Genomic DNA, 26,531 nt, shown 5'->3' with positions numbered 1-26,531 from the left:
GTTTGATAGGTTTTGATGACCACCTAGCATCACTACATCCTTTTAAACAAGTTTTGGATTCCTTCATATTAGATGGATTTGTTTGATTTTCTTAATTCAAATGGACTAGTCTCACTTTTCAATTCTTCTACGTGCCATGGTGAAGACAGAATCAAGAATTCTCTTCACAAAAGTAATGTAAATACTTGTGAAGTCTGTTAAGGTTTTTTTTTTCCAACAATATATTCATATAGTGTTCTGGCACACGTTAGGAGTTTAAGCTTTATGTTTAGTAAAATCTGCACAAAGTGTACTAGTCTATGTTGTCTTATGAAGATTTATGCTTTACTTTGAAGTGAAAACTTCATATTAGTTGGAATTAGGAGAAATCATGGTCTGCTTCTTAATCATAGAAGTCTAGATCCATTTACTTTCTGGAAAGCATCTTGAAAACATGGGACATTTCTTAGTTTTCCCATGTTTCTATATGTATCTGGACTTAATTTTGCAATGGATTTTTTGAAAACTGTAACAGCATAGACTTATTAATAACTCTTATGAGATTATCCCTTTGTTGGGCAGCATTAAGGAGTGTTTAGCCTGCATATTTATGATCATGTAAACTAAAATTGAAAAAGTAATCTTAAGTTTATTCTTTCTTTTCAAAACCAAGCCTCAGTAGCGTAGCATTTTGGTCCTTTTTCAAGGAAAAAAAAATTAATCAATCCTGTAACTGAAGTTTATATTCCATAAATAAAACATGAAGATGTTTTTTTCTGCCTAGATTGTGTTATGGATAATATTGACTGGACCTAGAAATTGAAATAATCAAACTAGAGAATTTGCTGTGGATGTACAAAATGACTACAGCTAATAATTGTAACATTAACCAACCGCATCCTGGGTTGTATCAAGAGAAGCGTAGCCAGCAGATCAAGAGAGGTGATTCTCCCCTTGTATTCTGCTCGTGTCAGACCCCACCTCGAATACTGCGTCCAGTTCTGGTGTCCCCACCACAAGAGGGACATAGATATGTTGGAGCGTGTTCAGAGGAGGGCCACAAAGATAATCCAGGGGCTGGAGCACCTCTGCTGTGAGGACAGGCTGCGGAAGCTGGGATTGTTCAGTCTTGAAAAGAGAAGACTTCGGTGGGACCTAATAGCTGCCTTCCAATACCTGAAGGGAACCTACAGGAAGGCGGGGGAAGGACTTTTTACAAGAGTGTCCACTGATAGGACAAGAGGAAATGGGTTTAAGTTGAAAGAGAATAGATTTAGATTAGATCTTAGGAAGAAATTCTTCAGTACGAGGGCGGCAAGACTTTGGAATAAATTGCCCAGAGATGTTGGGGCTGCCCCCTCCCTGGAGGTGTTCAAGACCAAGTTGGATGGAGCCTTGAGTAGCCTGATCTAGTTGAGAGGCGTCCCTGCCCATGACAGGGAGGTTGGATTAGATGATCTCCAAGGTCCCTTCCAGCCTAGGCCATTCTATGATTCTGTGATTCTATGATTAAAGGTCATTTGAATGTGCTATTGAACAAGCCTCTAGATAATGAAGCTAAGCTATCTAGGAGAGACAGGTCTGTGTTAGGGATGTTCCTGTAAACATTATGTCTTCTTGCATAGCTTCTGCTTTTGTTCTAACATAGTAAGTTTGCTTGAAAGTGCAAGGAAGTTAGCCTAAGCTCTGCTATACCTTACAATCACCTCAGTGAAAAAATGAGTAGTGAATTCAATAGATTGACTGACATTTACCTCCTTTCTTCTTTCTAGTGATGGGAAATGAATTAATGCAGGAAACTCAAAAAGCCAACGTAGTTTCAAAGAGCTTTTGCTTAGTGATGATATGAATCTTCTCCAAGCGTAGTAGAATGACCATGACATCTGTGTGACTCAGGAAGCAATGATCCCAGCATATGTCACCAGATACAGCAGCACTCCCTCGTTAATATAAGCTGACCTTGCTCATCTGCAATAAAGTACAAATTAGCATTCTTCAGATATGTAGCTATATTATGTTTGTCATAACAATAATCCCAGAGTCTGCTGAGTATAACCAATTTTCTTTCTATATAGCATTTCATACTGACAGTTATACTCTATTGAAAGGTGTTTATTATTTATAGGACTTTGATAAAAAGGTAGTTTACTGTGCTTAAGGACTAAGTAAAAAAGAAGTTCTTAGCATCCTATGCATTGTTAACTAGTCCTTCAAATGCAATGCCCTGCTCTGCATTTCTTTATATCTGAATGTTTCCTTGGATTCATTATCCTATCAAAAATTGCCATTTTAGTTCAATTGTAGATGTGAGTGTAACAAAAATCAATAGTGTAAGCTGACAAAAACCTAGGTGAAAAGGCTTAATATCTTAATTTCTAAGGATTTATTATTTTGACTTGTATGTTTCTGCGTGTCAAACTACTTTATAGGCAGTTTGTATCTGCATGCATGCTAAATTAAGAAAATAGTGGTAGCCTACAATTTATGAGTTTTTAAATAAACTTAATTTAGTTAGGTTGTCACGTTGTAAAGATTCTATGCAAATGCCTATGTTAGGGTTTATTATGAAAATGTAAAGAATAATAAGTGTATGTCTTATCAAACTCAGAAGAAAAAGGAAAAAATTATACATTTAGTTGCTTTTTGTGATTTGGCTGCTTTTGTGATCTCATCATAACACCGTGATCCAGGAAAAGAACCTTGATGTCAAATTCATTTATTTATGAGTAAATCAGTAAACCCCTGGTTACCCTCACCTATCATAAAATTCTGAGGTTATTTTTTTTTTTTTTGCATTTTTTAAGGCAACACAGCTTAAGAGTAAGCAGCAGGTTCCAAGCAGAAGGAAGAGTAACATTCAAGTCAGTCATTTCCTCATTTAAAAGTGTTAATGCAGAAATTAAAGAAAAATTTATGACAACATATATATTGTATTTTGCCCAGTTTTTGAGATCGCTGATGGTGCTAGATAACTCCTTTTCAAATGATAGTGATCAATTTTCTCATCTCTACTGTTAATAACTCATTTTTGTTTATATATGTATTTATATCTTCTGTTATTTTCCAGCTTACTCTCTCCATTAGAAGATTATCAGCCAGGGAGAACCTGGATTTGATTTTAGCTTAAGTCATGAGAGATCCCAAAGAGGACTTTTTCCTGGAGTTCAGTTAAGGAACACAGAGACAGGTCTTTGCTAGTGTATGAATCCAGCTCTTCTACAAAGGAAAGGATGCCTACTCCCTACCCTCTGGTACTGTGTGTGTTCGTAAATCAGTTCATGAGGAAGCTGTAAGCGGGCAGCTGATCACCACTATGCATAAATTACAGCTACATCTTCAAATAGTGCTTTTCACTGTAATCAGCACCCCTGATTTACAAACCTAAATCCTGATCTTTGTGTGCAGTTCTGGCTTTACATGGTTCAAAATATTAAATTTAAAGTTTCTTTATACTTTCCTGATGAGTTGTTTACCCTGAAATAAGGATGAAAGATTTGAAATAAAACAATCTTTCATCAGCGAGTCTCCAGTTGACATGGCCTTAAGGCATCATTCAGCAGATTTCTTGAAGTTTCAGATGATTTAATCTTGGTACGTTCTGTAAGATTGCATTCATCAAGACTCATTCTGATTTTCTTAGAGGAAAATGACACATAATTGAGATTGGATCTATTTGCTGTTTGCCCGATTCAGCAAAGGACATAGTTTATCTGTGCGGAATTTTAGAAGCGCTCCACTGAAATAAAAAAAAAACCCAAAACCCTATTAACTTAATGACAGCTGGGATTTTGAGTTTCAGCTTGAAGCAGACTGCCTCTTCTCAGGCAGCCATATGTGTCTCTTACTTAAAATCATGTTGGTAGAGACATCAGCGGTGTACATTGACAACCAGCAATCTAAAATAGCATAATTCAAATACATTTTTATTTTTGGAGATTAATATTTTCTGGAGATTTTGCCTGATGGGAAAGCATCTGTTTTCGTAGATATTCAAGGAATGTTTAATTTCATAAAATATTTTCTAACTGAAATAATATTTACATGTAGAGATCTTATTCATGCTGAGAATAAAAGATGCAAGTGTGAAATGTGAAAAATTAACTTTAAAAAATAATCCCCCTTGGTTTTAAATACTGTATATCTGAAATTTGAGACATTTCTCACTGTATTTCCTTAAATGCTAACTCTAGACCATGCAACTTCTAAGATTGTTGTCTGGGGGCTTTTTTGCAGCAGTGACGCATTAAAATCCACCCGGAATAAAACAGAAGACACACAGAGTTATGTCTAGCTAGTAATCTGTTCTGCCTGAGAGTAAAGGTTTTTGCAACTGAAAATCAAGTAGAACACTTACTGCATTGTTGGGATCTTACAGGTTATTTCAGTCAGTTGTCTGCAGTTGCTTTGAAGGAGTTTCTTTGACTTTCTGTGACTTCCAGAGTCCTAAAATCCTGTCTGTTAACTCTAATAGTAGCAAGGACTCACATCTTTACATTAGCTTTAGGGTTTGGAGAAAAATGCTGTATTTCTCTGACAGTGAAAGCATTCTATGACTCTAAGATTTGTCAATTGTTCAAAGATATGACTGAATATTTAACAACAACAACCAAAAAAAAGGTGAAATTAACCTTACGTTTTGTACTAGGTTATTTGGGTACAGATCCTCTTACTAGACTGTAACACTTGGCAATGGGAGAGAGGCATACTGCAAATTTATATTGAATTTCTCATGCATTTAAGAAAAGGCTCTGTAACTTTTCCAAGAGGATTAAATTTTTTGTGGAATTAGACTAAATCTGAAATTCGATTGAAATTTTAAGCCCGAAAAATGCAGTTGCTGACTGCCAATTGTGGAGTAGCTACATAAGTTGATGTGATAGACCCTTTTTGGACGTGACTGGTGGTGTTTATGTCATTCCCACTACAGACAAGCTGCCTGAGGTTATTTTGCTTTTATGCAATTGTCATTGAATGTTAATAATTTTTGAAACAGATATGAATTGACAGTCCTGGGGCATATGTAACTCCCATGCCAGATTCTTGTAACTGGCCAGTTAGTTTCAGACAAAATGTAAATGTGTCTGCTATGTTCAGGTTGATTTTCATAATTACTACTTTGTACTTGAAATCGTTTGAATAGAAAGTGAAATTTTGCTGGGGGTATTTCTCTGTAATGATGCTCTGTCAGCTCACCATCGATCTGTTGGACATATTAATGCTTGCTAAACATTTATGGTATAATGAGTGTCCCTGGTCCCCAGCGTGAAGTAGAATACACTGTCTGTAAGGATACCTATAAATACTAATTTATCCGTTAAATAGCATTTTCTTCCTGGAATGGCGTCGTTCATTTCTGAGTAAAGTGATATTCACTTTTTTTAATAGCAGAAATTGCCATTTGCCTAAATTTAAAAAAAAAACAAAACCAAAACTACTACTATTTTGAGCAAAGAAAATCACTTTCTTGTTGACTGTTTTTCTTAATTTTCTGACATATTCCCCATTTTTTTAAACATATCACGTAAGTTCTACATTCTCAAGCAGCATTTCAGATGGGAAACTTCATTTGCTACTGCTTTAACTTACGTTAGGGACTGCTGGTCAGCTGTGCGGAGCATTTCTTTTAGGGTTTGGGTGAAGGGTGCTCTTTCATGGCAATTTTACACTGGTTAGGAGGAGCAGTGTAGGTAAGAGTAGATATGTGCAACTAAACTATTTTAGGCAAATAGTTTAATGGGCATTAACATCAATATGACAAATCTTTTTAAATACTGTTACTGCCTTCAAAGGTGTTCTCTTACAGACAGGATAGTAGACAGTCGAGTTAGCTGAGTGCTGTTTTTTCCAGCTGAGACTTTTGATCAGAGTTGAAGAAAAGAAGAGAATATTGTCAGGAAAATGTCAGTTTTCATATACCTCAGTAACTACAGGGACACACAGATGGCTGTCTGCAAACACAAGTACATGCACAAATTAAGATTATCAGGAACCTGTTTATGATATATCTTCAGCATCTTCAGATCAGTGTAGAAGATTTTGGGCAGATATATCAGTTTTAATTTTATTATAGCTAATAACGGTCTTTTGGTAAATACTGTAATTAACTGTGCTATCATTATGCACAAACAAGTTTAAAATAGTAAATGATGGGAAAATGAAAATTTATTCTTGTAGAATACTTAGACTGTATCTTCCCTCAGTTAAAATGCATTAGCAAAATACACCAATAGTTAAAGAATGTGCGTTCATATTCTGCAGTTATTCACTTAGTTTGATTACTGCATTATTCAATATTTCCTTAAGCAAAACATTTTATAATACCCCAATGATACAGAGGAAGGTGGGTGTATCATTAAACTGATGGTATATTAAAAAATATGAATACATTTTAATAGCTGAACATAGATAAAAGAAAAATGTGGTGATGACAAGAAATTTTTGAGGAACTTGAATTACTGACCTTTTTTTTCAAAGAATATTGTGAAATTTCCTTTAAAATATTTTGTTATCCTGAATATAGAGCATTTTCAATAAATTAATAAACTTTAACAATACATGTGATTTTTACAGGGCTTTTCCTTTTACTATTTGGTTCAGTGACTTAATTTTATGTAATAACAAGATATTCCGCTTCAGGTAAAATAATCAAAAATCGGATGTCAGGAAAAATACAGAAGAATTTGCTTAGGGATAGTAGTAGTTGAAACACAAGCACAAATTCTGCATATGAGTCCCACATCTCATGAATTATCTTCAGATATAATTAGTCATTTACCAAATTGCTTTCAGACTTGCAGCCCACTATCTCTGTTACTGTGTAATTGAAAGGAAGTTTTAGTCTACATATGGACTAATTTTCTGTTCTTTTACACTAAATAGAACTTACATCCCTGTCATTGCTTCCTATCTATCATTTAACAAAACATTGCCTACTTCATGCGTAGTTAGTGTTGACCAGTAATACATGTTATTACACAAAATAAGCATGATCCATATTTTCCTCTGAGCAAAATGAAGAAATAGTCACATTGCTTTGCATTTGTGTCTGTAATTGAGCATGTATGATGGGTTCTAGTAGAAGTGCCCTAAGCAATGAAGACAACTAGATAATATATTTTGAATATTTCCAAAATAATTTTATGCTTGAATCATCAAAGGTTGATATATATCATGCTAAAAGATACAAGTTTTTAAGATATTATCAATTTTGCTAGAAAATTACGTGTCTGCAGACAATAGTGTTATTTGGTAGTGAAAAAAAGTGAAAGCAAATTGCAGCATATATTGTGGGTGGTGCAGTATAATGGCACATAGTCTTGTGGGAATTCTACCATATTTTTTCCCATTGACTTCTAATTAAGGGTGGATGATTGTTAGAAGTGATAAATTGGCAGGTGGATTTTTTGCACCATCTTTCTTGGTGAAGAATATCAGGTCTAAGTTCTACTAATCCCAACATGAAAGATTCAGTTTCCAAGTAAGAATATTTTGTTGGATTTGGACCTTTTGTAGAAGTACTTTAAAGGGAAGAAGAGTCAAACAATTTGTGTACAAAATACATAAAAATGTTTCAGAAATGAAGAAACTAACATTTTAGGTTTATAGAGTCTGGCATTAGGAGAAGCTAAAAAAATAAGTGAGGTGCTTTGATTTGCACAAGGACAATGTTTGTTATCCTCCTCTGATAGATATATATGGTATTTCCAACTTAAATTCTTGCTCACATCACTTTATGTGGGCTGCATGAGAAGGGGAAGAGACAAATTTCTCATCTTTGTTTTTAAACTTTAAGAGTTGCATATAGATTGGGCCATTTTTTAACAAATGCAGTAATATGCTGCTGGGAGGGATCTCCTGGGCTGGAGGGCACTGCCTTGAAGAGCAGGAGGTGACATTGCTCAAGGAGACAAAACCTGAGCAGGAGAAAGCTCTTGGGGGCTTTCTCTCAGGCCAGCAGCATTCAGCTCTGCTGGCAACTTATTGGCGGCAGCGATGATGACAGGGTCCTGTAGGACTGTGCAATGTGAACACAGGAGAGAGATGTGAAAGAGTGTGAAGTTATCAGGATTCAGAAGGTTTAGTCCATATCCAAAATGCTTCATAAGTTAGGAGCCTGAAAACAATCCTGTCTTTAGCTTTAGAGATCTAGAGGGTGAAATAGATCTATATATCCCTGTATCTCTGCCCCACCTCCTCCCTGTAGAATGTGTTGTGTAGCATGAACTCTTGTAGACTGGAAGTAGCTCTTTCACTATTACAAATTTATATTTCTAACATCATTAGCCAATATTATTTAATCATCATTGTTACACAAACAGACACATTTATTGTCCTGTGGTGTTGCCTATTTGCAATATGCAGCTTCAGTGGTTGGAGTAGGTACAGCACCAGTTTTATCACCAGGAATCTGAAGTAGAAAAGACATATAACTTCAAGCATGAACTAGAAGCTCAGTTAAACTGCAGGAAGACAATTCCAAGGTGTGTGTTTTCAGACAAGTTTACAAATTTCTTCCCAGAAATATTTTTTGTGCAATAAACAGTGCCAAATTAAGGTCTCCCATCTCTTTGCATTTTATCTTACTTTGTGATGTTTGTATGGCAATTTTATAATCGAATAACGGTAAAGATGAAAATGCAAATATTTGGATTTTATTTATAGCTGTGAAAGCATGCTTTACAATTTATCATTCAATTCAAGAACATGGTTATCTTAAAAGGAAACTAAATTTTTCAATGACAAGCATATGTTATGGCTAAAAACTCAGCGTTTAGTGCAAGTAAATCTAATCTGCATACATTAAAGGGAAGAATTTTGATCATAGTTTTTTATTACTTGGTTCCACTGTAATATTTCATCTGTTTCAATATATTAATATCATCAAAATAAAGTAACAGTGGCATCTCTGTTTTGTGACATGAGAGCTGTCATTCTTAAAGATTGCTACTGTGGCTGATTCATTTATGTACTATACATTATAATAAATGAAATTCGTAAGTCATATTTAATTTGTTATTCAGAAAACATTCTATAGACCTTTTACAAAAGAATGGTGAACTGCTTTATAGATGCATGTGATGAAAGGAGAAATACATCTTTTGCTCTGAAAGGTAATTCACCTTCTTCTAAAGAACATTTCACATGTCTGTCAAGGAAAAGGTTGAAGGCAATCTCTTGCAAGTAAGCCATAGCTATCAGGATATATTAGGTAAAACTAACTCACACAACGTGCTCATACCCTTGACCTTCCAAACACATTTGTAGATAATGTTGATGCTTCTGACAGCAGACACAAATCCTTACACTTCTGTGGGAAGATATTCCAGTTCTACATTGAAACTATATTCTGTAGTATCAAGTCAGTCTTTTTTATAACGTACAAATTTTGAGTTTTATGGCAATACAATGCATGTTATCACCTACACTTTTGCCGTGATCTTATAATGCTCACAGTAAGATAAGTTTCTTCTGTGTGGCATTTGTAGAATGGTCTAATCTGGGTCTAATCATCGACGTCTGGCAGTGAAGAAGCAGCAGCTTAAATTAAACTGCCAGAGTCAAACATGAAAGGCAATTTCTGGATGTGAACTTTCAAGATCTAAATGTTCCTGTAAGAGAGAGGCAAGTGGATTGTAGGAACAAAAACAAAGACACTCACAAGAAGCAGCATCCTAGAACAATGCTTTTGCTTGTTTCCGAAAACATCTACTGGAAATATGGTGTTAGAATACATATAAATAGAACTTGTTGCTTTTACATAAGAGTCTGGTTTTGAGTATATATTGATGTTAAGCTAGATTTATGGAGATCTCAATACGTTTCCCTTTCTCCTTAGATGTTTTTAAAATTAGAAAGATTAGTTCAGTGTTTGTTTACCATCATCTCATTCTACATTTCCAGAATGTACTCTTTCAATCTGGGTGCAGGCACAGTGAAAGAAAATCCAGATGTTGTAAAACACATAAAATATTATATCCTGGCCACTCTCCAGGAAAAATTACAGGCTTTATATAGAGATATGCATTCTACCAGCATCTAAATCATTTTGTGATATGTTTTAGCCAGAAAATAAATTGTTGAAAGGAAGGAAACATGGGAGCACTGGACTAGATTTGCACTGTCACCTTTGTGCTACTGGCCTTTCTGCACTGATTCCCCCGGGTTTATCTGTAGCTGGAAGCAGATGCTGGGCAGCTTAGGGAGAACCCTCCCTGGTGGATCTCGACTTACCCATGTGCGAGTGCGCTGCTCCTCACACCCCTTCTGCGTGCTGCCAGAATATGGCAACACGTCTTGTGATCCACTGGTATCATGTCCCTGGCATGAAGCCCTCTCTCTGGAAAGGTGTGATTTATAAGGCATGGTTCTGATTCAACAGCCCTCACTGATATCCAAGGAAATAGCAAAGGCTGAAGGAGAGGAAGGGAAAATGAGGGAAATTTCTTCATGCCTGAGCAGAAGGTGAATTTTGGAGATGCAACTTTTAACAAATTCATCTTGCTCCTTTTAAAATCATGACTTTTTTATTGCTGTCCAGAGAGGTACCTATTCTCTCCTTACTTCATCAAAGAGGCTGTATCTGTAGAAGTGTTAAAGAACAGTAGGCTGTTAGCTCAATATTTTCTTCTCACATACAAAGTTGAATGTCATCTGGATGATACTGGCAGAATGTTCTGTTTCTTACCACCAGAATCTGAGGATGTTCGGAGAAGAGCAGCTTTTGGGATCTGTGTCCTGAGACAAATCAGGAAGAGTTAAGGGAAACCCCTTTACTTAGAGCAGAAGGCCCCCAAATTGTTTGTGTCCATGTGACAGCAACCATATTTGATTCTCAGAAATGCCACAACAGTTGTTATCATTTAAGCTGTTTTTTTGGAATTTGGTCAGCTTCTAGCAAGAATAACTCAAACAATGTGTTCCTGGGTTATTCAGGGTTTTGGAAGAAGGAAGGTATGCAAAGGTTCTTGGAGACCTGGAATTGTATGCTGATCTCTATTTCTCGTCCAGCAAATGTTTCTGTCACTTGGGATCTATGTCTAACCAGGCGAGCATTAGAGGATCGTACCAATTAGGCATGGAACGATATGTCGTGGATATAAATTTTCACTAATTACAATGAGTCATCTTCACTGGGTGCTTCAGGGCTTGCAAGCAGTATTTTTCTCTCTCTCCAGATTTCAACACTGCATTGGAGAGATTGTCACAGAAGTATTTTCCGGATGTCCCCAAAATAGATGTGAAATAAATGTGGCAGTTTAATAGAGACCCTTCTAAATGACTGGAGTCACCCACTTCTAAAGATGATCAGAGCTAGTCTGACTGTGGCAATGGATGCTCAGGATGTGCCTGGTGCCAAGCCTGCTCTCCAGACAGCTTTCCTTAGGTGAAGCCTATCCTGTAATAAAAGACAGTCAACCTAGTTATATGAATTTTATTAGTTGTGGTTTCACACTGTCTGAACACCAACTTGAGATACTGGTTTTTTGACCAGTGCCAGAGATTTTGTGATGTTAAGTTTGGGAAGTGGATAGGATGAGGCTGGATGTGAAGGGGGGACTGTTGTGTTGTCTTGGTGGGTTAACTCTTGGGGAGTTTATGTCTGGGCAGACTGACAGGTAAGGAGCTCTCAGATGGACATCAATGGAAGGCAATGGAGGACTCAGAAAGGATCAGAGCGTTTTGAGTTTTCATACTTCATCATCATCATCATCATGGCTAGACTTCATGAACGAAGATATGGGAAGGGCTCTACCCATGCTTGCTACAAGTGCGCTGATGGTTAAAAAGGCCGATGCAGGATAAGCAAGTCCAGTTGCAAAAGGCACAGCACAAAGTCGTCTTAGGGGGTATTGGTGAGGCACAGTTCTTTCTGCATTGTCTTTTCTCCTTGAGACTAATTCTACGTGCGTTCTCAAAGGAGGCAGCAGCGTTATGGATGGTGTGTCTCCACGTCTCCCAATTGGAGGCCAGAGTGGACCACTGATGGTAGTCAGTATGGCCAAAAGAGGGGTATTGTTTCAGAGAGTCCTTGTATCTCCTCTTTGGGGCTCCTTTGTTGAGGCAGCCAGTGGCAAGTTCACCACAGAGCACAACGTTAGGGAGGCGGTGATCCTCCATCCTGGAGACGTGCCCTGCCCAGCGCAGCTGCGTCCTCAGCAGCATGGCCTCAGTACTGGTGACCCCTGCCCATACAAGGACAGGAACATTAGTCACGTAGTCAGTCCAGTGGATATTAAGGATTGTATGGTGGCAGTGCCGATGGAAGCGTTGGAGGAGTCACAGGTGGTGGCGGTAGATGACCCATGATTCAGACCCATATAAAAGAGTAGACAGTACAATGGCTCTGTAGACACTAATCTTTGTACTTTTCTTCAGGTGTTTATTGCACCAGATTCTTTTATGGCGTTTTCCAAAAGCTCTGTGTGCCTTTGCTAACCTGTCATCTATCTCTTTGTCAATCTTACCATCTGAGGAAATGATACTTCCTAAGTAGTTGAACTGCTGGACTGACTTAAGCTCTGATTTGCCTATGGTGATGTGGGGATGATGGGAGACTTCCTGAGGTACAAGTTGGTAAAGAACTTCTGTCCTCTTCAAGCTGACTTCCAGCCCAAAAAGCTCAGCAGCCTCTGCAAAGCAGGGTGTTAAGCACTGCAGAGCTGCTTCTGTGTGAGCAATGAGGGCGGCATCGTCAGCAAAAAGCAGCTCGCAGACAACGTGATTTAGGGTCTTAGTGTGGGCCTTCAGTCACCTGAGGTTGAACAGGTTACCATCGGTACGCTAGCAGATAAATGCCATTATCTTCATCGAGGTCTGCTGTGGCCACGGCAGAAGTTTTCATACAAATATTCCAACTAATGCCCAAATTGCTCTAAGACAAAAGGAAGAGGAACAGAACTGAAGACGTTAATTATCCCGGCTAACTTGACAGCCAGTTCAATACAGCAGAGAAGGATGTTTTACATTTGAAGACCCTCATGACTGCTTTTATCTTTGCTCCTACAAAAATACTCTAGAAGCTTTAGAAATAGAAAGTGTTCTTATAGTTCAGATTCGGGTAAAGAGCAGCAAAGAGTATTTCAGATATTATATCTAATGTTTTTTCTAACATTTCAAGAGGCCTACTAGAAATATACTGCCTTGAAAACTCACTACTCCTTTCTCTTTTCTATTAACTCCACCTTCTATCCCTGAATTTGAAAGTAGAAGATGCAGTCCTAATAGTGTAAACACTTTTACAAGTTCATGATTCAAAACAAAGAAATTCATGTGGAACTTTATGCTAATAACTCATGTTTCATCCAAAGCATTTTGTCCTAAAGCTGGTAAGACAGTATTTATTTAACTTCACAATTTTTTTGAATAACATGTTATTTTTATGTTTTTCCAGAACTGGAGGCAGAGGAGTGGTGCAAACATCTTTGCATGGAGTGTCTAGGAACCAGGCTTAATGATATAAGTCTTGGGGAACCAGATTTGCTTGCTGCTGGAGTCCAGAGAGAACAAAATGGTAAGTAATTTAGGAATTACTCCTAGATCAGTTCTTAGGTTATTTTTTCTTAGGTTTGTTGTTGTGAGGATTTTTTACTATTAGCTAGAAGCATTTCATTACTAACTAAATATTTCAATGTGGTTTCGAGCGTAATTCTATTTTTCCTAAAAATAAAGATGATTAAATTCCAGTGCCAGATAGCACACGTAGAGTGACTTCATGTCTTCATTGCGTTTGCATTTTCCTGTCATGGGAAATGATGACTATGACCCTTCTGGTTCTGGAAACTGGCCTCTGTGCAGAGGAATAAAACAGCATCTGTTATTCCACAGCCTTTAAAAGACAGCGGTGAACGTATCAACGCTACTTCAGACTGCAAAGTGCACATTTGCTTTAAACTCACACCTGTCTTGAATAATGAAGGTCATCTAAATGTTGTCAAATACAGGTGAAAAGGGCAATGATAGTTGCTAGTCAGCACTAAACCTGAGCTTGTAAGTCTTCATCTAAAAGCTATTTGAGACAGAACTTTAGATTAGACATGTGCACAGGAAGGATGCTAGTGGATAGAATATGGAGTTACAAAAGAAAATCTGTGATTATCTTGTCATTTAATTCCTATTAATAAACATGAGGGCAGCACAGAATGCGCTCATTTATTCCTCCCTAAATTGCAGCTCTCAATGATTATTACTGTCTTGATGCTTTTACAAGATCTCATAGCTTTTAACAAAGTAATAAAACAAACTGCCTCAGTGGTCATAAAATATCAAGCCAACTATTATTATAAACAAAATTACATTATTAAATTATAGAATGAACAGCATCATGTTTATTATATTGTATTAATTTCATAAAAGAGTCCAGACATCTCTGAATGTAATTACATAAAATATACAGAAATCTTGTAGGAATTTTGTTCAAAAATCAGACATATTAAAGTGCAATTTAAAGGGAGTTCAAGTATTTGTGAAGTTGTTTGCCTGCTGTGAGACACAGAATTTAAGTTGTAGTCCCAAACTACTTAACGAAAGGAGAGCTGCTAAGGTTGTAGGAAGGTGATAATGCTCAGACCACTCAAAGCATCCTATCTGCTGTGTGTTCATAGCCCATAGGTATAAAACTCATATGGATGCTACTGAAGAGAGAACTATTTGAGCAGGAGGAGCTCCTTCACAAATACAAAAGGGAATAAATCTTATCAAAAAGCCTGTGATGTGAGCGGGAAAATAGCTTGAAATTCCTCCGGCTCCTTCTGTAGCATATACTGTCCAGCAGCTTCTGGACATAGATGGCAAATACTACATTTCATCTTCTCCTTGAAAGAGATCCAGTTACACACACCTGACCTCCAGAAGATGTAGATTACTTTTGTTGTATGAACTAGTCTTGATTCAATTGCCTTATTCTAGAAATAATTGCAGTACTACCAACCAGTATATATGAACACAATTAGCATATTTATTGTTCTAAGCAAATAAACTAAAGGAAACAAAGAGGCAAAGCATATATTGGTTGTACAAATCACGTGAGTAAGAATGCATGGAGTGCATCCTTAACCATTCTCTTTTAAGCCAGGGGGCTAAATATGGATAATTCAATATTTGACAAGCATGGTCTGCTGTATCATTAGTTACAGTATCTCAGACAAGTGTAGCTATCTGATTCCTTCCCTCCTCCCCTTGATGCACAATTCTGCATTTTAATAAGCATGTTTGAAATTCAAAGTGATCTTCTTCAGAAGCAAAGCAAATTCTGTTTTGCGGGTCTTTTAATCAACTTGGAAGGAAGGGAGAGGATAGAGTTTCTTACTATGTATGTGAAATCTGGCATTTCGCTCATTTTGGTGTGCTGTAAGAACCTGCAGTTGCACTCGAATTTTTTCAGCAGAATCCTTCAGTAAAATCAGTTGAGTGGAACCGTGAATTCAATTTATACTAGTTATCCTACTCCACAAACTTGGCAGTGTCATTCTCCACATGACAATTTCATGGAAGAGGTGACTAACTGGAGGGTGGACTCATTTGGTGAGGTCTGATAAAAATATTAATTTTGAATTTATTTTATTTTATTGCACATTTTCCCCATATTGTAGCTTTTAAAGGTGTGCTATCAGAAATTGTAGTTCAAAAGCTACCTAAAAACATTTTAAAAGTAGCAATCACAGAATTGCCCAGATTGGAAAAGACCTTTAAGATCATTGAGTCCAATCATTAACCTAACTCTGACAATCCTTAATAAACCATATCCCTATACTTTTGTTGTCCTGAAACTGAAAGGTCAAAGTTAATTTTCCAATTTGAAATTCATGAAAAGCGACTATATGTATGAAATATCTGAAATCTTGCTCATTGTGAACACAGAAGCTGTATCACTCTCAGGGTCATTTTATGTTGTGTGTGTGTGTGTGTGTGTGTGTGTTAAATAAAAGCCGTAAGAACCTGCAGTTGCACTCAAATTTTTTCAGCAGAATCTTTCAGTAAAATCAGTTGAGTGGAACCGTGTTAAATAAAAGCCATACACTGGTATAGGACCATAATGTTTCAGAACATGTTGCAAGAACATCAGCTTCATAGAATTTCTCTTGAATTAGTCGATGTATTAATATTTACTTGAAACAAAGTTGGCAGAATACAGTTTATAAAACCTGTAATAGAATTGTAAAGCCTCAGCATTTGGTTTCATGCAGGTTCTGTGGCCTGAACCCTATGAGAGGTTGCTTTCAGGTCACTGAACAGAAGATGTCCCAGGATCTGAGCAAGGCATTTGTCGTAAAGACTACAGTGCCAGTGGTTTTTCAGTTTTAGATGTATTTTGGGTTTTACATTTTAAGGGCTAAAAGGAAGTGAATAATGGTGTTACACTGTTGATATCTCTATGATATGACAGGGTATTAATGCCATTAGTCACAAAAGAACAGGTGTATTAACAATTCATCACATCTCATTCCGCTGCCTTTTTTCAAATGGTTACTTTGCCCTGAAGATTTTCTGAAGTGTTAAAAATTTGATAAATATACTTCCTTGACCATAATACAACTAGCCTAATAAGGCTTTCTTCCTGCAATGTTTTACATTTTCCTGGCAATAATACTTTTAATGCAGTATGTTCTTCATGTGACCAACTACTTGATGATTCCTGTCCTTAAAGGACATTTGCATGATGTACATCACATACTTGTAAGGGTGTTCACTGAAAGGATCAGATAATTTGCTATCTCTTGAAAAAAAACCAGTACATTTTCTGTTTACAGTTTTGTGCTTTAGTGTCTGTATATGACCACCATAGACAGTACCTTCATTCTGCAACATTTGTAGTCATTTTCTTAATGGTATTGCATCTGCCCTGGGACCATAAAAATTGCTACATGCTACTGATATTTTTTTATACCTGACTCACATTTCAGAAAATATTTGGCAAGGAGAATATGTGTGTTTTCTGTGATTTGTGTAATACCTCTTTTTGTCATATCTAAGCCTGTTTATCCTCCCACTCCCACTCTCACTCTTGTGGTTCTCCTGAGATGAGCATTCAGTTTCACAAGGGAAGACACCTGGTTCTCTGTGAGACAAATGCAAGAATATGGTTTGCAAAACAGTTCGTTCCAAAGGCTGGCAAAATTGCTGTTTCGAGTGCAAATGTCATGGCTAAAAGGCCATACGTTCATAATACATTTCTGTCAGCTGAGGATAAGAGTTTACAGTAGTGCAGTGATCTGAAAAAGACTTTCTTTATATAGTTTAAGCTGCTCACTAAGTGCTAGTGAGATCTGTTTTCTTGTGTTTGCACTGGCGCTTGACCTTCCAGCACCAAGTGGTGATACCTAAAAAAGCCATTGCACTGCTTATAGCAGAGACCTCCCACTATTATGTCTTGGAGGGAGATCAGAGAAGACATCTAATCAATTCCTGTGCAAAGCACGTCGGTAGCAGAAAGCTTCTAACTGAATTTAATCTGTTATTACTTTCAAGAAGTATTACTGCAAGTCTTCCTGTGTAAACTTCACTGCAGAAAATGACCCTTAGGTGGTTTTCTTTTTACATTTAACACTCACAACTAATGGCAGCTTAGTTTGCAATGATAAGCAAATTCCAATAAGAATGGGGTTTGAAATGAAGCTTCTGTTACTCTCCAACCATTTTACCATCTCTCTCTTGCAACTCTAAGTGATTTGTTTGTGTTCCTCAGCCCTATAGCAGCAGTGCTGTTTCTGTTTAAATTACTTTTTACACCAAACACAGTCTCTTACTGTTTCTGAAGGTCCATTTGATAAAGAATGGAAAAATATAGTATTAAATCAAAAGCAGTGAAGGCGACATGATCCTATTCAGATAACAGATTATAATGGCAGTAGAGCTGTATATGCAATGATAGACAAATAATAATACACAATTATGACTTCAGGAAAGAACCAGAATATCTAAGACAATATTGGTTAAAAAAGCATTATGTGTAGACAGTTCTACTAAATTGAGACTTTAAGAGCAAGTGCTTCTCTTTGGTGAAGAATCTACTCCTATCTATTTCAAATACTAAGTAATAACACTAAAATACTGAAAAATTGCACAAAACCTATTATATTAAACTTGACTTGTGAACCTGATGTAAACAGTGAAGAAAATAGACAAATGTAGAAATGCAAATTTTTTAACGGAAGAAAAGCATTGATCCATCTTTTGTTGCTGTAGCAACATTTATTTATTGTTAGATTTATTGTTAGGTTTATTGTTAGGTGTCATGCCTTTATGTCAGTACGAGGCTTTTCTAGTATGTGTTACTGATGCTTTGGCTTTCGTTTTTTTAATGCGTTATAAAGCTATTTTTGACTTTCGAAGTCTGGAAAAGTTTGAAAGATAATTGATTTTTTACTTTTACATGCTGCCTAATATTTAATTTAATATATCATAAAATTACTTCCTTTGTAAAGTTTTCCCTTTTTTCATAACGTTTGTTTAACCATTCTTTTTTGTTCAAAAATATTCCAGGGTACAGCAGTCTTTCTTCCTGGGTTTTAATTGCAAAAAACCTCATAATTTCTGTTAGTAAAAATGTAGCTTTTTATGATGAGCAACGTCCTTGAATCCTCAGAAGAGGATTATGAATTATTTTCTTTATGCTACATATTGAGATTACAAATTACAGCCAAAGCATAGAGACTTTGTAATTACATTGACAGAGCTGAGTTGTTTTAGGGCATTTTCTAGGGTCTGTAGAATCCCTGTTTGTGATTTACTACATAAAAGCATTCTGAATGTTTTTAATTCATCTTCTTTTATCCTTAATCCCTTTTTATACTTTGAATTCTTAAAAAATAAGCCAAACATAGCGAGCTTTATTCAGAAAAGAAAAGCATTTACAGTTTTAAAGGCTGGCTCGTCCAGTGAGATTTCAGATTCTTCTCTGCTTTACTCCTTATCAGTAAACAATTTAAAATAATTTATTTATTATAGCCTTTGTATTTTCATTGAGATGTTAATAAACATCTCCATACTTTTTTAATGAAAGCAAAGCATAATAGTTATAGGCAAAGGGTTATCTTTAATTCTGGTGTCCATTCCTCACTGTGTAAAGCAGGAGAGAATCATGCTAGTAGATCTGACCTAAGAATGAACAGAAAATTGTGTGACTTGAAGACTTAAAGCTCTCTTTTCACCTAAAAATTAACTACAGATGGTCAGCAGCAGAAGTCTTGTAGAAGGAGGAGTTTCTTCCAGAAAGAACCTGAATGTTTGCTTTTAAAGCTTCTTCTTATGTAGACCTCGCCAACCTGACTGCCTCCTTCCATAAGTAGCTTTTTCTCTCTCGTTAAAGCTGAAATGAATCAAAGCATCTAGATTGCAAGACTGCAATGTCATCTGGTAAGTTTTCCAACTGGGATTATTTAGGCAAAGGAATCCAGTGACAGAACAGCAGAACTAGGATCACTTGGCCTCACAGTCGTTTTACTTCCCCAGTACAGCTGGACCTCGAGCTGAAGGGCTGAGAGCGTTTCAAAGTTGCTGCCAAGTCCCCGTCTCAGTCAATATGCTCATTTTAACAAAGACCTTTACACTCCTGTGCTCTGGAAAACATTATTAAAGGTCATATTCTTGCCAAAGCCCAAATGCTAAACACCTTTACATGCACAAAGTGTATGATGAAGCATTGCTGTGCTTGTCCAAGAAGGTGGGAAAGAGCAGTTATATTGAAAAGAATAATGAGTGTAGCAATGTACCAGCATTTTTTTATCATCCTGGCTCCCCCACTCCATAAACTTAGCTCTCGCCAATTTTAGATGAGAGAGGAGGATAGTGATGCTGAATGCTGAGGAATTGCACCTGCTCAGTCTCAGCCTTGTCTTGTCCAACAGGGTGTCATCTGTTTGTTTGGCTTCTCGCATCTCCCTGTTTTCTGGGTCTCTCATTAGCTTCTGTTTACTTAATCTTACTACCCAGTGAACTGTTACTGCCTCATCCTACTCCTATGCAGATGGTGTCTGACCCACAGAGAAGCTAAATATCCTATTAAATGTGACTCAGAAGACCTAGTGACAGAATTCAACTGGGATTCTCAAATCTAACCTATGAATGTTTGTTCTTACCTGAATGAGTTTGAGGGAAAAACTTGTCTCTTTAAAAACTGAGCGATTGTATTTCTATTACCTAGATACCTGTTCAAATATTTCCTGAAATGGAAAAAACATACCCTGCATTTTAATTTCTAAAATCCTTTAGTACTATCCACATCTTTCCATATCCTCAATCTTCCACCACTCAGAAGTATTAAGTTTTGTTTCAAAAGGAAATATATCTATCTTCAATCTTCTCCAGCATATATGTTTGTACACTTGCTTTTCTTGCCAAGTTGAGTAAGTTCCAACGGTGCTTTTATCCCACAACTGATGTTCAGTTTAATCAGACATACTTTCTGTAATCCATGACACTTCACCTTAGACTCTGACCTTCCATGCAAAGTCAGCAAATGTCTCCTGACAGTTTGAGGATACTGTATGTCCTGAATACCCTTCATGCAATAATATTGTCAAGCACTTCAGAGAAGTTGTGTTTCCCGAGTATCCCGGTAACTTCTAAACCAAGTTGACAAATTCTACACCTTCAGCATGACAGTTTAACGTTTACTTCAGTAAATATTTGTACCTTTCCATTTTCTCTGCTGTCTAAGGCGCTCTGTCAGTGAAGACAGGGAAATGGAAAGATTTCTGTTCTCATATAGTAGCTCTATTCCCCTGTAGACATATTGTGTGATTTCATGTAATGTCAAAGAGAAATGGCTGATATGTCAGTTATCTGCATCCTTCAAAAAGATGAAGCGACTAACAATAAGTAACAGCTTGATAATGCAAATTGGAGTCTAATATATTATAAAAATACACCTGCGTAGCTCCTAGGCATTTTTGCATGACCGTCACAAGGACATGTGGATATATATAAATATAATTTCATTGCAAAGTGTAAGTTATCTTGTTCTCCACTATTCCCTTCCCAATCAGTCACTGATTCCTGCTCCCATGTGTGAGTCCTTCCATTTACTTTAGTGGATGTTAGGTTAGACCTGTGCCCAATGCACTCCTCTGAGGGTTAGAGGAAATTCTTTACAGTGATCTCAGCAGCACCTGTTAATCTATTTGTGCTGTGTGTCAGAAGACTTTCCCAAAACATCAGGCTTTTCACACTTGGGACCATAGTCATAAAATGAAACTTTTAGGGCTAACACCCATTAGTGTGATTAATGAGAACTAGAGTCTGGGAGAAGAGGTTGAATGGCTATGAGACTGAACGAATCAATTGGGGAGTCATTAGTAGGACAGAATTAAATTGACTGAAACAGAGTAACATTGAGGGTGACAAGTTTACTTATAGCTGTGCAGGCCGGCAATTCTTATTGCTCACCCAGCAGTTCCTGGCTTCCATTGATTCCTCAGCCGAACTTTTGCTACTTTATTCACACTCATGCACATGCACACACAAACACACACACTCACACACATGTCTATCGTATTTTATATTAACTCACTTATTTTGTTCTCACTGATTTGTCAGAAAAGTGTATATATATGTTTCTCAAGTGCTAAAAAATGGACACAATATCTGTGATACTGGATGTCAAATACAGTGGGAAGCTGCATCTAGTTTTGATTGCTATAAATTACTTTATTCCTCTTCTGATTGCTTTAAATTCCTCACTAATTTTTATGAGAACACAGTGAGAAAATACAGTGCAAATGGTGGATTAAAAATGTTCCACACCAAACTATCATTCATTTATGAAGTAAGTGGAGACAAGTTTCTGATCAGGTGTCCCTTCAAAATACATTTATTCAATACTGTTTATAGAATGAGCATTGGTCATGCTCATACTTTAAATCATTCTTACCTTTTCTGTCAACACCCTTCAGTGCAGTAGCGTTGATATTTTGTGTTTCTGTCCCATTTCAAAAATAGAAGAAAATTCTGAGAGGGAGTTGTGAATCAACTACACTCTCCCAAATTATGCTATTCATCCTTAAGATTTCAGTGCCTTTTAGAGGCTAGCACTTCCAACTGTACAATGTGAAATTTAGCTGAGTTTTTCATTCTTTGTAGCAGGAATTCATAGAAATGTTATTCTTCAAAGAAAAATGCATCTTTATTTAAACTTCTCCTGCTGTTAATGTAATTTACTTCCTTCCATATGAGTTAATAGTGTTATATATCATCTCATTTTTTTCTGCTTTTTGTTTTTTTGGTTTTTTTTTTTAGGACAGTTTTTGCCTTGCTTGTTAAATCACATGCAATTCAGGCACTTCAGAAAATTGTTAATACCCTTGACCTCTTACCGCAGTGACTGCACTTTGCAGTGGAAATGCAGCTGATAGCAACTGATGTCATGACCGTAATAATATATCGTGTTGAATCAGATTTTTCAAGAAAGCAACGGGTGATTAAAAATGTCATTAATTTGACAAACGATAATGACTTTGGCAAATAAATAGAAACTGAACACAAAGAACATGATTATTAGCAAGATCGCAGTTTCAAGGACGGTTTTTCTAAGGGGCAATGGCTGTGCATACATGTTTTGCTGAGGTATCAATAGTTCTATTCCTTGAGAGGGGAATCTCTGTCAAAGTTCACGTCATTGTGAATTTTGATTTTCAGAGAGTCATAGACCTTAATGTGAGGATAAAGGACTTCAGTTAAACTGCTGAAGACATATGTCAGAGGACTATGCAAATCATCTCTGACAGATGCTTCTGTCTGCTTTATTATTTATAATGAAAATATAATGAAGATTCTCTTCTTACTCCTCCCTTGTACACTTGTGAGGCTTCTTCAACACCATTGGATCCTTGCCTCTGTTCAAGGCTAGAAGTTGGTCTTGATTTCTGAACCATCAGTAACTAAAGACATTATTTTTTTTCCCCCAGTATAAAAGCTTGTTTTAACCAGTGATGCCTTATTCTGTGCTTTCTCTTTTTTTCTAGAACGATTCAATGTATATCTTATGCCTACGCCGAATTTAGATATCTATGGAGAATGTACGATGCAGATCACACATGAAAACATCTATCTCTGGGACATCCACAATGCCAAGGTCAAGCTGGTCATGTGGCCTCTGAGCTCTTTGAGGAGATATGGACGTGATTCCACATGGTTCACATTTGAGTCTGGAAGGTAAGAGCTAACGAGAAGCAGCAAGAAGAAGAAATAATCAGTGATTTTTGAGAAGCAGTCTGATAAGTTAGATTAACCTCTCATTATAAAGAAAGACAGATTACATGGCCTCTTCACAGAATTCCATTTGTTGAATATTACTTTTCGATATAGTCAACCCAGTGTTCATAATAAATATTAATATATCTTATATTTTAAATGAGCTTAAGCTTCCTCTGACTTTTATTTAACTGCAGCTGAATTGTCATTCATAAGGATCAAATGTCTCACTATGCTTAAACACTAGTGTAGTATAACTTTTGATATAGGAGAAATTAATTCTGGACCATGGAAAAGGCTCATTGCACAGTATGAATGGAATAACTTCTGTTACGGTAGATATTACTCTTTTTGGATGTTCCTGATGACTGATTGCCACTCTAGAGTATAATTGCTAGCAGGAGTACAGAGAACATTGTGAACCCATAAAGAAGTCTAGCTCTTTTTTCTGCCTGTAGTTTTAATCCTCATTGCCATTTCAATCTTCAGATGAGTTTTAAATGTCCGTGGAGCTCTGTTTTGCCTCCCTTTCATATCTTTTTGATTCATTTCATATCTTGCCATTAGATCCACTACCTTTTCTGCATTTCTCCGCAGAACTAATTCTTTGTTTCTCTCTGTCTTTGGTGATGTTTCAGCTTGTATTTTATGGGTCTAGATTTTTCTAAGTTTGTCATACTCCCTTATGCAGAGCCTGAATTTTCTGAAGCAGTTTGTGAAATTACAGGTGTTTCTACACTCAGGTTAGTCACATTGCCTTGTCAAAAATCTATATGCGCATTTCGATATGTGCTTATTCAATATCATTAAGAAGTATTCACAAAAGTACAGTTGGTGATCACAAACAAAAACATAGATCACATGGACCCTTGAGCTGAAGAAGATAATGACAAAATTCCCCTGCAGTTTCTTGTAGACAGGAATTACCACTTAACTCATAACTTTGTGTGTCCAGACTGATGTCACTAGAGCATTTTAGTGCTCTGGTGCTTTTCTCTGAAGACTGCACCGTTAAAAATCATGAAGACCCCATTACTTTTATGTTATTATTGTTTTACTAAAAATTAGCAGTGGCTGACCCATGTTTCATTGTAATTTCAATGATGGAGTTGTGGAGCTCATTCAGAGATAGAATTTTAGCAAGAAATATGTGGTAAATCATTCCTTCCCCCCAGGCGTCAAACTACATCATGTGATAGTAGTTCAAGCACCATACCTACACAATATCAGAAAGCAAATAAAATGCCAAAACCCATGCCTGAAACCCACTGTAGTATTCTGGGGAAAACCAAATGAACAAGAAAACAAGCAAAGAAACAAAACCCCTAGGATTTAGATTTATCCCATTCTTTGTGAATATCCCACTCCTGACTCTTTGGTTCAATTTATATTTTCAAGTATGCATTTTGTTAAAGGGGAAGGGGTTATTTTTGCATAAAGCAGAAATGACTGAAAGCTTACTAATGTTTGCTTATTCAAAGTAGCATATCTATCTGTGAGTAGACCCACTGCTTTGAATTGATCCTGAAGGAAACTATCCTAGGAGATGGGAATCATCATTAACTAAAGCTGCTAAAACTAATTCAGATTAATCACTTGGATTACTTACACATGTCTCAAAATGTAAGTGTGTCATTCTCTACAGTGTTTTAAGTCTGAAAAAAATCGTTCTATATCATAGTGAAATTTCTTTTTTTACAAGGTTGCCTTCTGTGCTGCTCTATTTTTATCTATGATACATTAGCACCAGCAAATTATGTATAATGGGTTTTATATTCAAGTGAAATGTGAGTTTTATCTCTCTGCTTTCTCAGGCCTCCTACTGTATTTTAATTCCATACTAGTATCTGAATATCATCTTCCCCTACAGTCCTTGGGCAGTGCGACCCAATGAAAAGTGTAGTATTTCTGTGGTTTATTATTATAAGCCAGCTCTGTTTTATCTGTTAGGTTTACTGTCTTTGATCTGATTCCTCCCTTTTGCTTGCTTGGGAATGCTTTATACATATGATTCAGAAATGCATAAAGACTAGATTTAGACTGGCAGAAAAAAGTGGAGGTAAAAAATAAGACTTGAGAAAAGTCAGTATCTTCAATAATATTTGAAGACTATATAGGGCAACACTAATGCTCGTTTTAAAACTTGTTGTTGATTCGTTTGGGTTTTTATTTTCATTTTTTAATCAGCATCTTTCTTGTCTTTCTGAACATGATTTTCTTTCCCCCTTGATCTGCTAGCACCTTAATACAGTAAATTCCTGATGCATGCTGTCTTATCAGAATGCTCATCCATGTTTTATGAGAATGTTATACAGTAAAAGTGTTGTTGCTGTATTTTTTCCCTAAGGGTTAAACATTAAATCCAGGCAATTGCTTTAAAGGAAATGCTTTTAAGTAGGTGCTTATATTTTATTGACTGTTAGCAGCTATGTTGTATATGTGTATGATGTTTGCACGAGCATTTAAAGTTCAGTTTTATATATTTATTATCCGTCCTCAGTTTTGGTATCACTTTCTTTAAGAAAATAAATCCCTCCCATTAAAATAAATGGACATATTCACGAAGAGATATTATGATAGATAAATGGATCAATATCAGGCTTACAGGAAATTAAATTTATCTTTTAATGATTACAGTGCATTGCATTTAAATGGAATATGGACTTGGATGTCTAAAACTAAGCTGTTCACTCGTCTAATGAAATGCAATAACTAAATCATTTGGAGACTATGTAAAATATGGGAGGAATGATCACAGATTCTTTTAAACTGCCAAGTTTTTCTGTGTAGTTTTGCACTGGAGATTGTAAATATGTATCTTTGCACTACCTATGAAGTTAGACCCGTCCTTATTTTTCATTATTTAGCAAACCAACAAAAGTAATTATTTTTTGCATAGTGATTTACTTAATTTGCCTTCTTCCCTATTCAAACTCTGCTGAGATTTGGAGGAGTAACAGTTTTACGTGGCTTAATTTGGTGCTGGATGGAGAGACTCTCATCGTTTAAAGTACCTGACTAGGGTTAATCCCATGCAATCTATCCATCAGTCAGAAAACAGTAATTCGCAACTCCATTAGGCACAACAATAGCTTTGTTGTGATTAATATTGTGCGTCTAACACAGCGAATGAATCCCACAGTAGTTCAGAGCACATGAGGTAGGAGCCTAGCATTTATTTTTCCAAGAGACAGGCTTTCCACCTGACCAGCTTCAGACTGGCTTGGGGAATTTTAATATTGAATCATCGATGAGTCAACAGGATTTCCTTAATTTATGGGCATGTATAATGAGTTCAGACACCTCATTTTCATTATTTTGGGTACTGGATGTGTTGGAGAGACTGTGCCTATGAATGCGGTTGATCT

General features: G+C 36.6%; 1 protein-coding gene across 1 annotated transcript in view; it reads left to right on the top strand.

The window, feature by feature from the left end:
- The window catches only part of LOC104274435 (docking protein 6), a gene marked incomplete at both ends in the record, with an annotated part of 61,665 nt that extends 38,541 nt beyond the window's left edge, over positions 1-23,124 (top strand). Inside the window, 2 exons of the mRNA XM_009870069.1 lie at positions 13,370-13,489; positions 22,935-23,124. Coding sequence (XP_009868371.1) covers positions 13,370-13,489; positions 22,935-23,124 — 310 coding nt within the window. The remainder of the gene's footprint in view (positions 1-13,369; positions 13,490-22,934) is intronic.
- Between the last annotated feature and the right edge of the window lie 3,407 nt (positions 23,125-26,531).

Source organism: Apaloderma vittatum, unplaced genomic scaffold (assembly GCF_000703405.1).
Source record: "Apaloderma vittatum isolate BGI_N311 unplaced genomic scaffold, ASM70340v1 scaffold16955, whole genome shotgun sequence".
Taxonomy (NCBI): domain Eukaryota; kingdom Metazoa; phylum Chordata; class Aves; order Trogoniformes; family Trogonidae; genus Apaloderma; species Apaloderma vittatum.
This window is presented reverse-complemented; position numbering and strand designations above follow the sequence as displayed.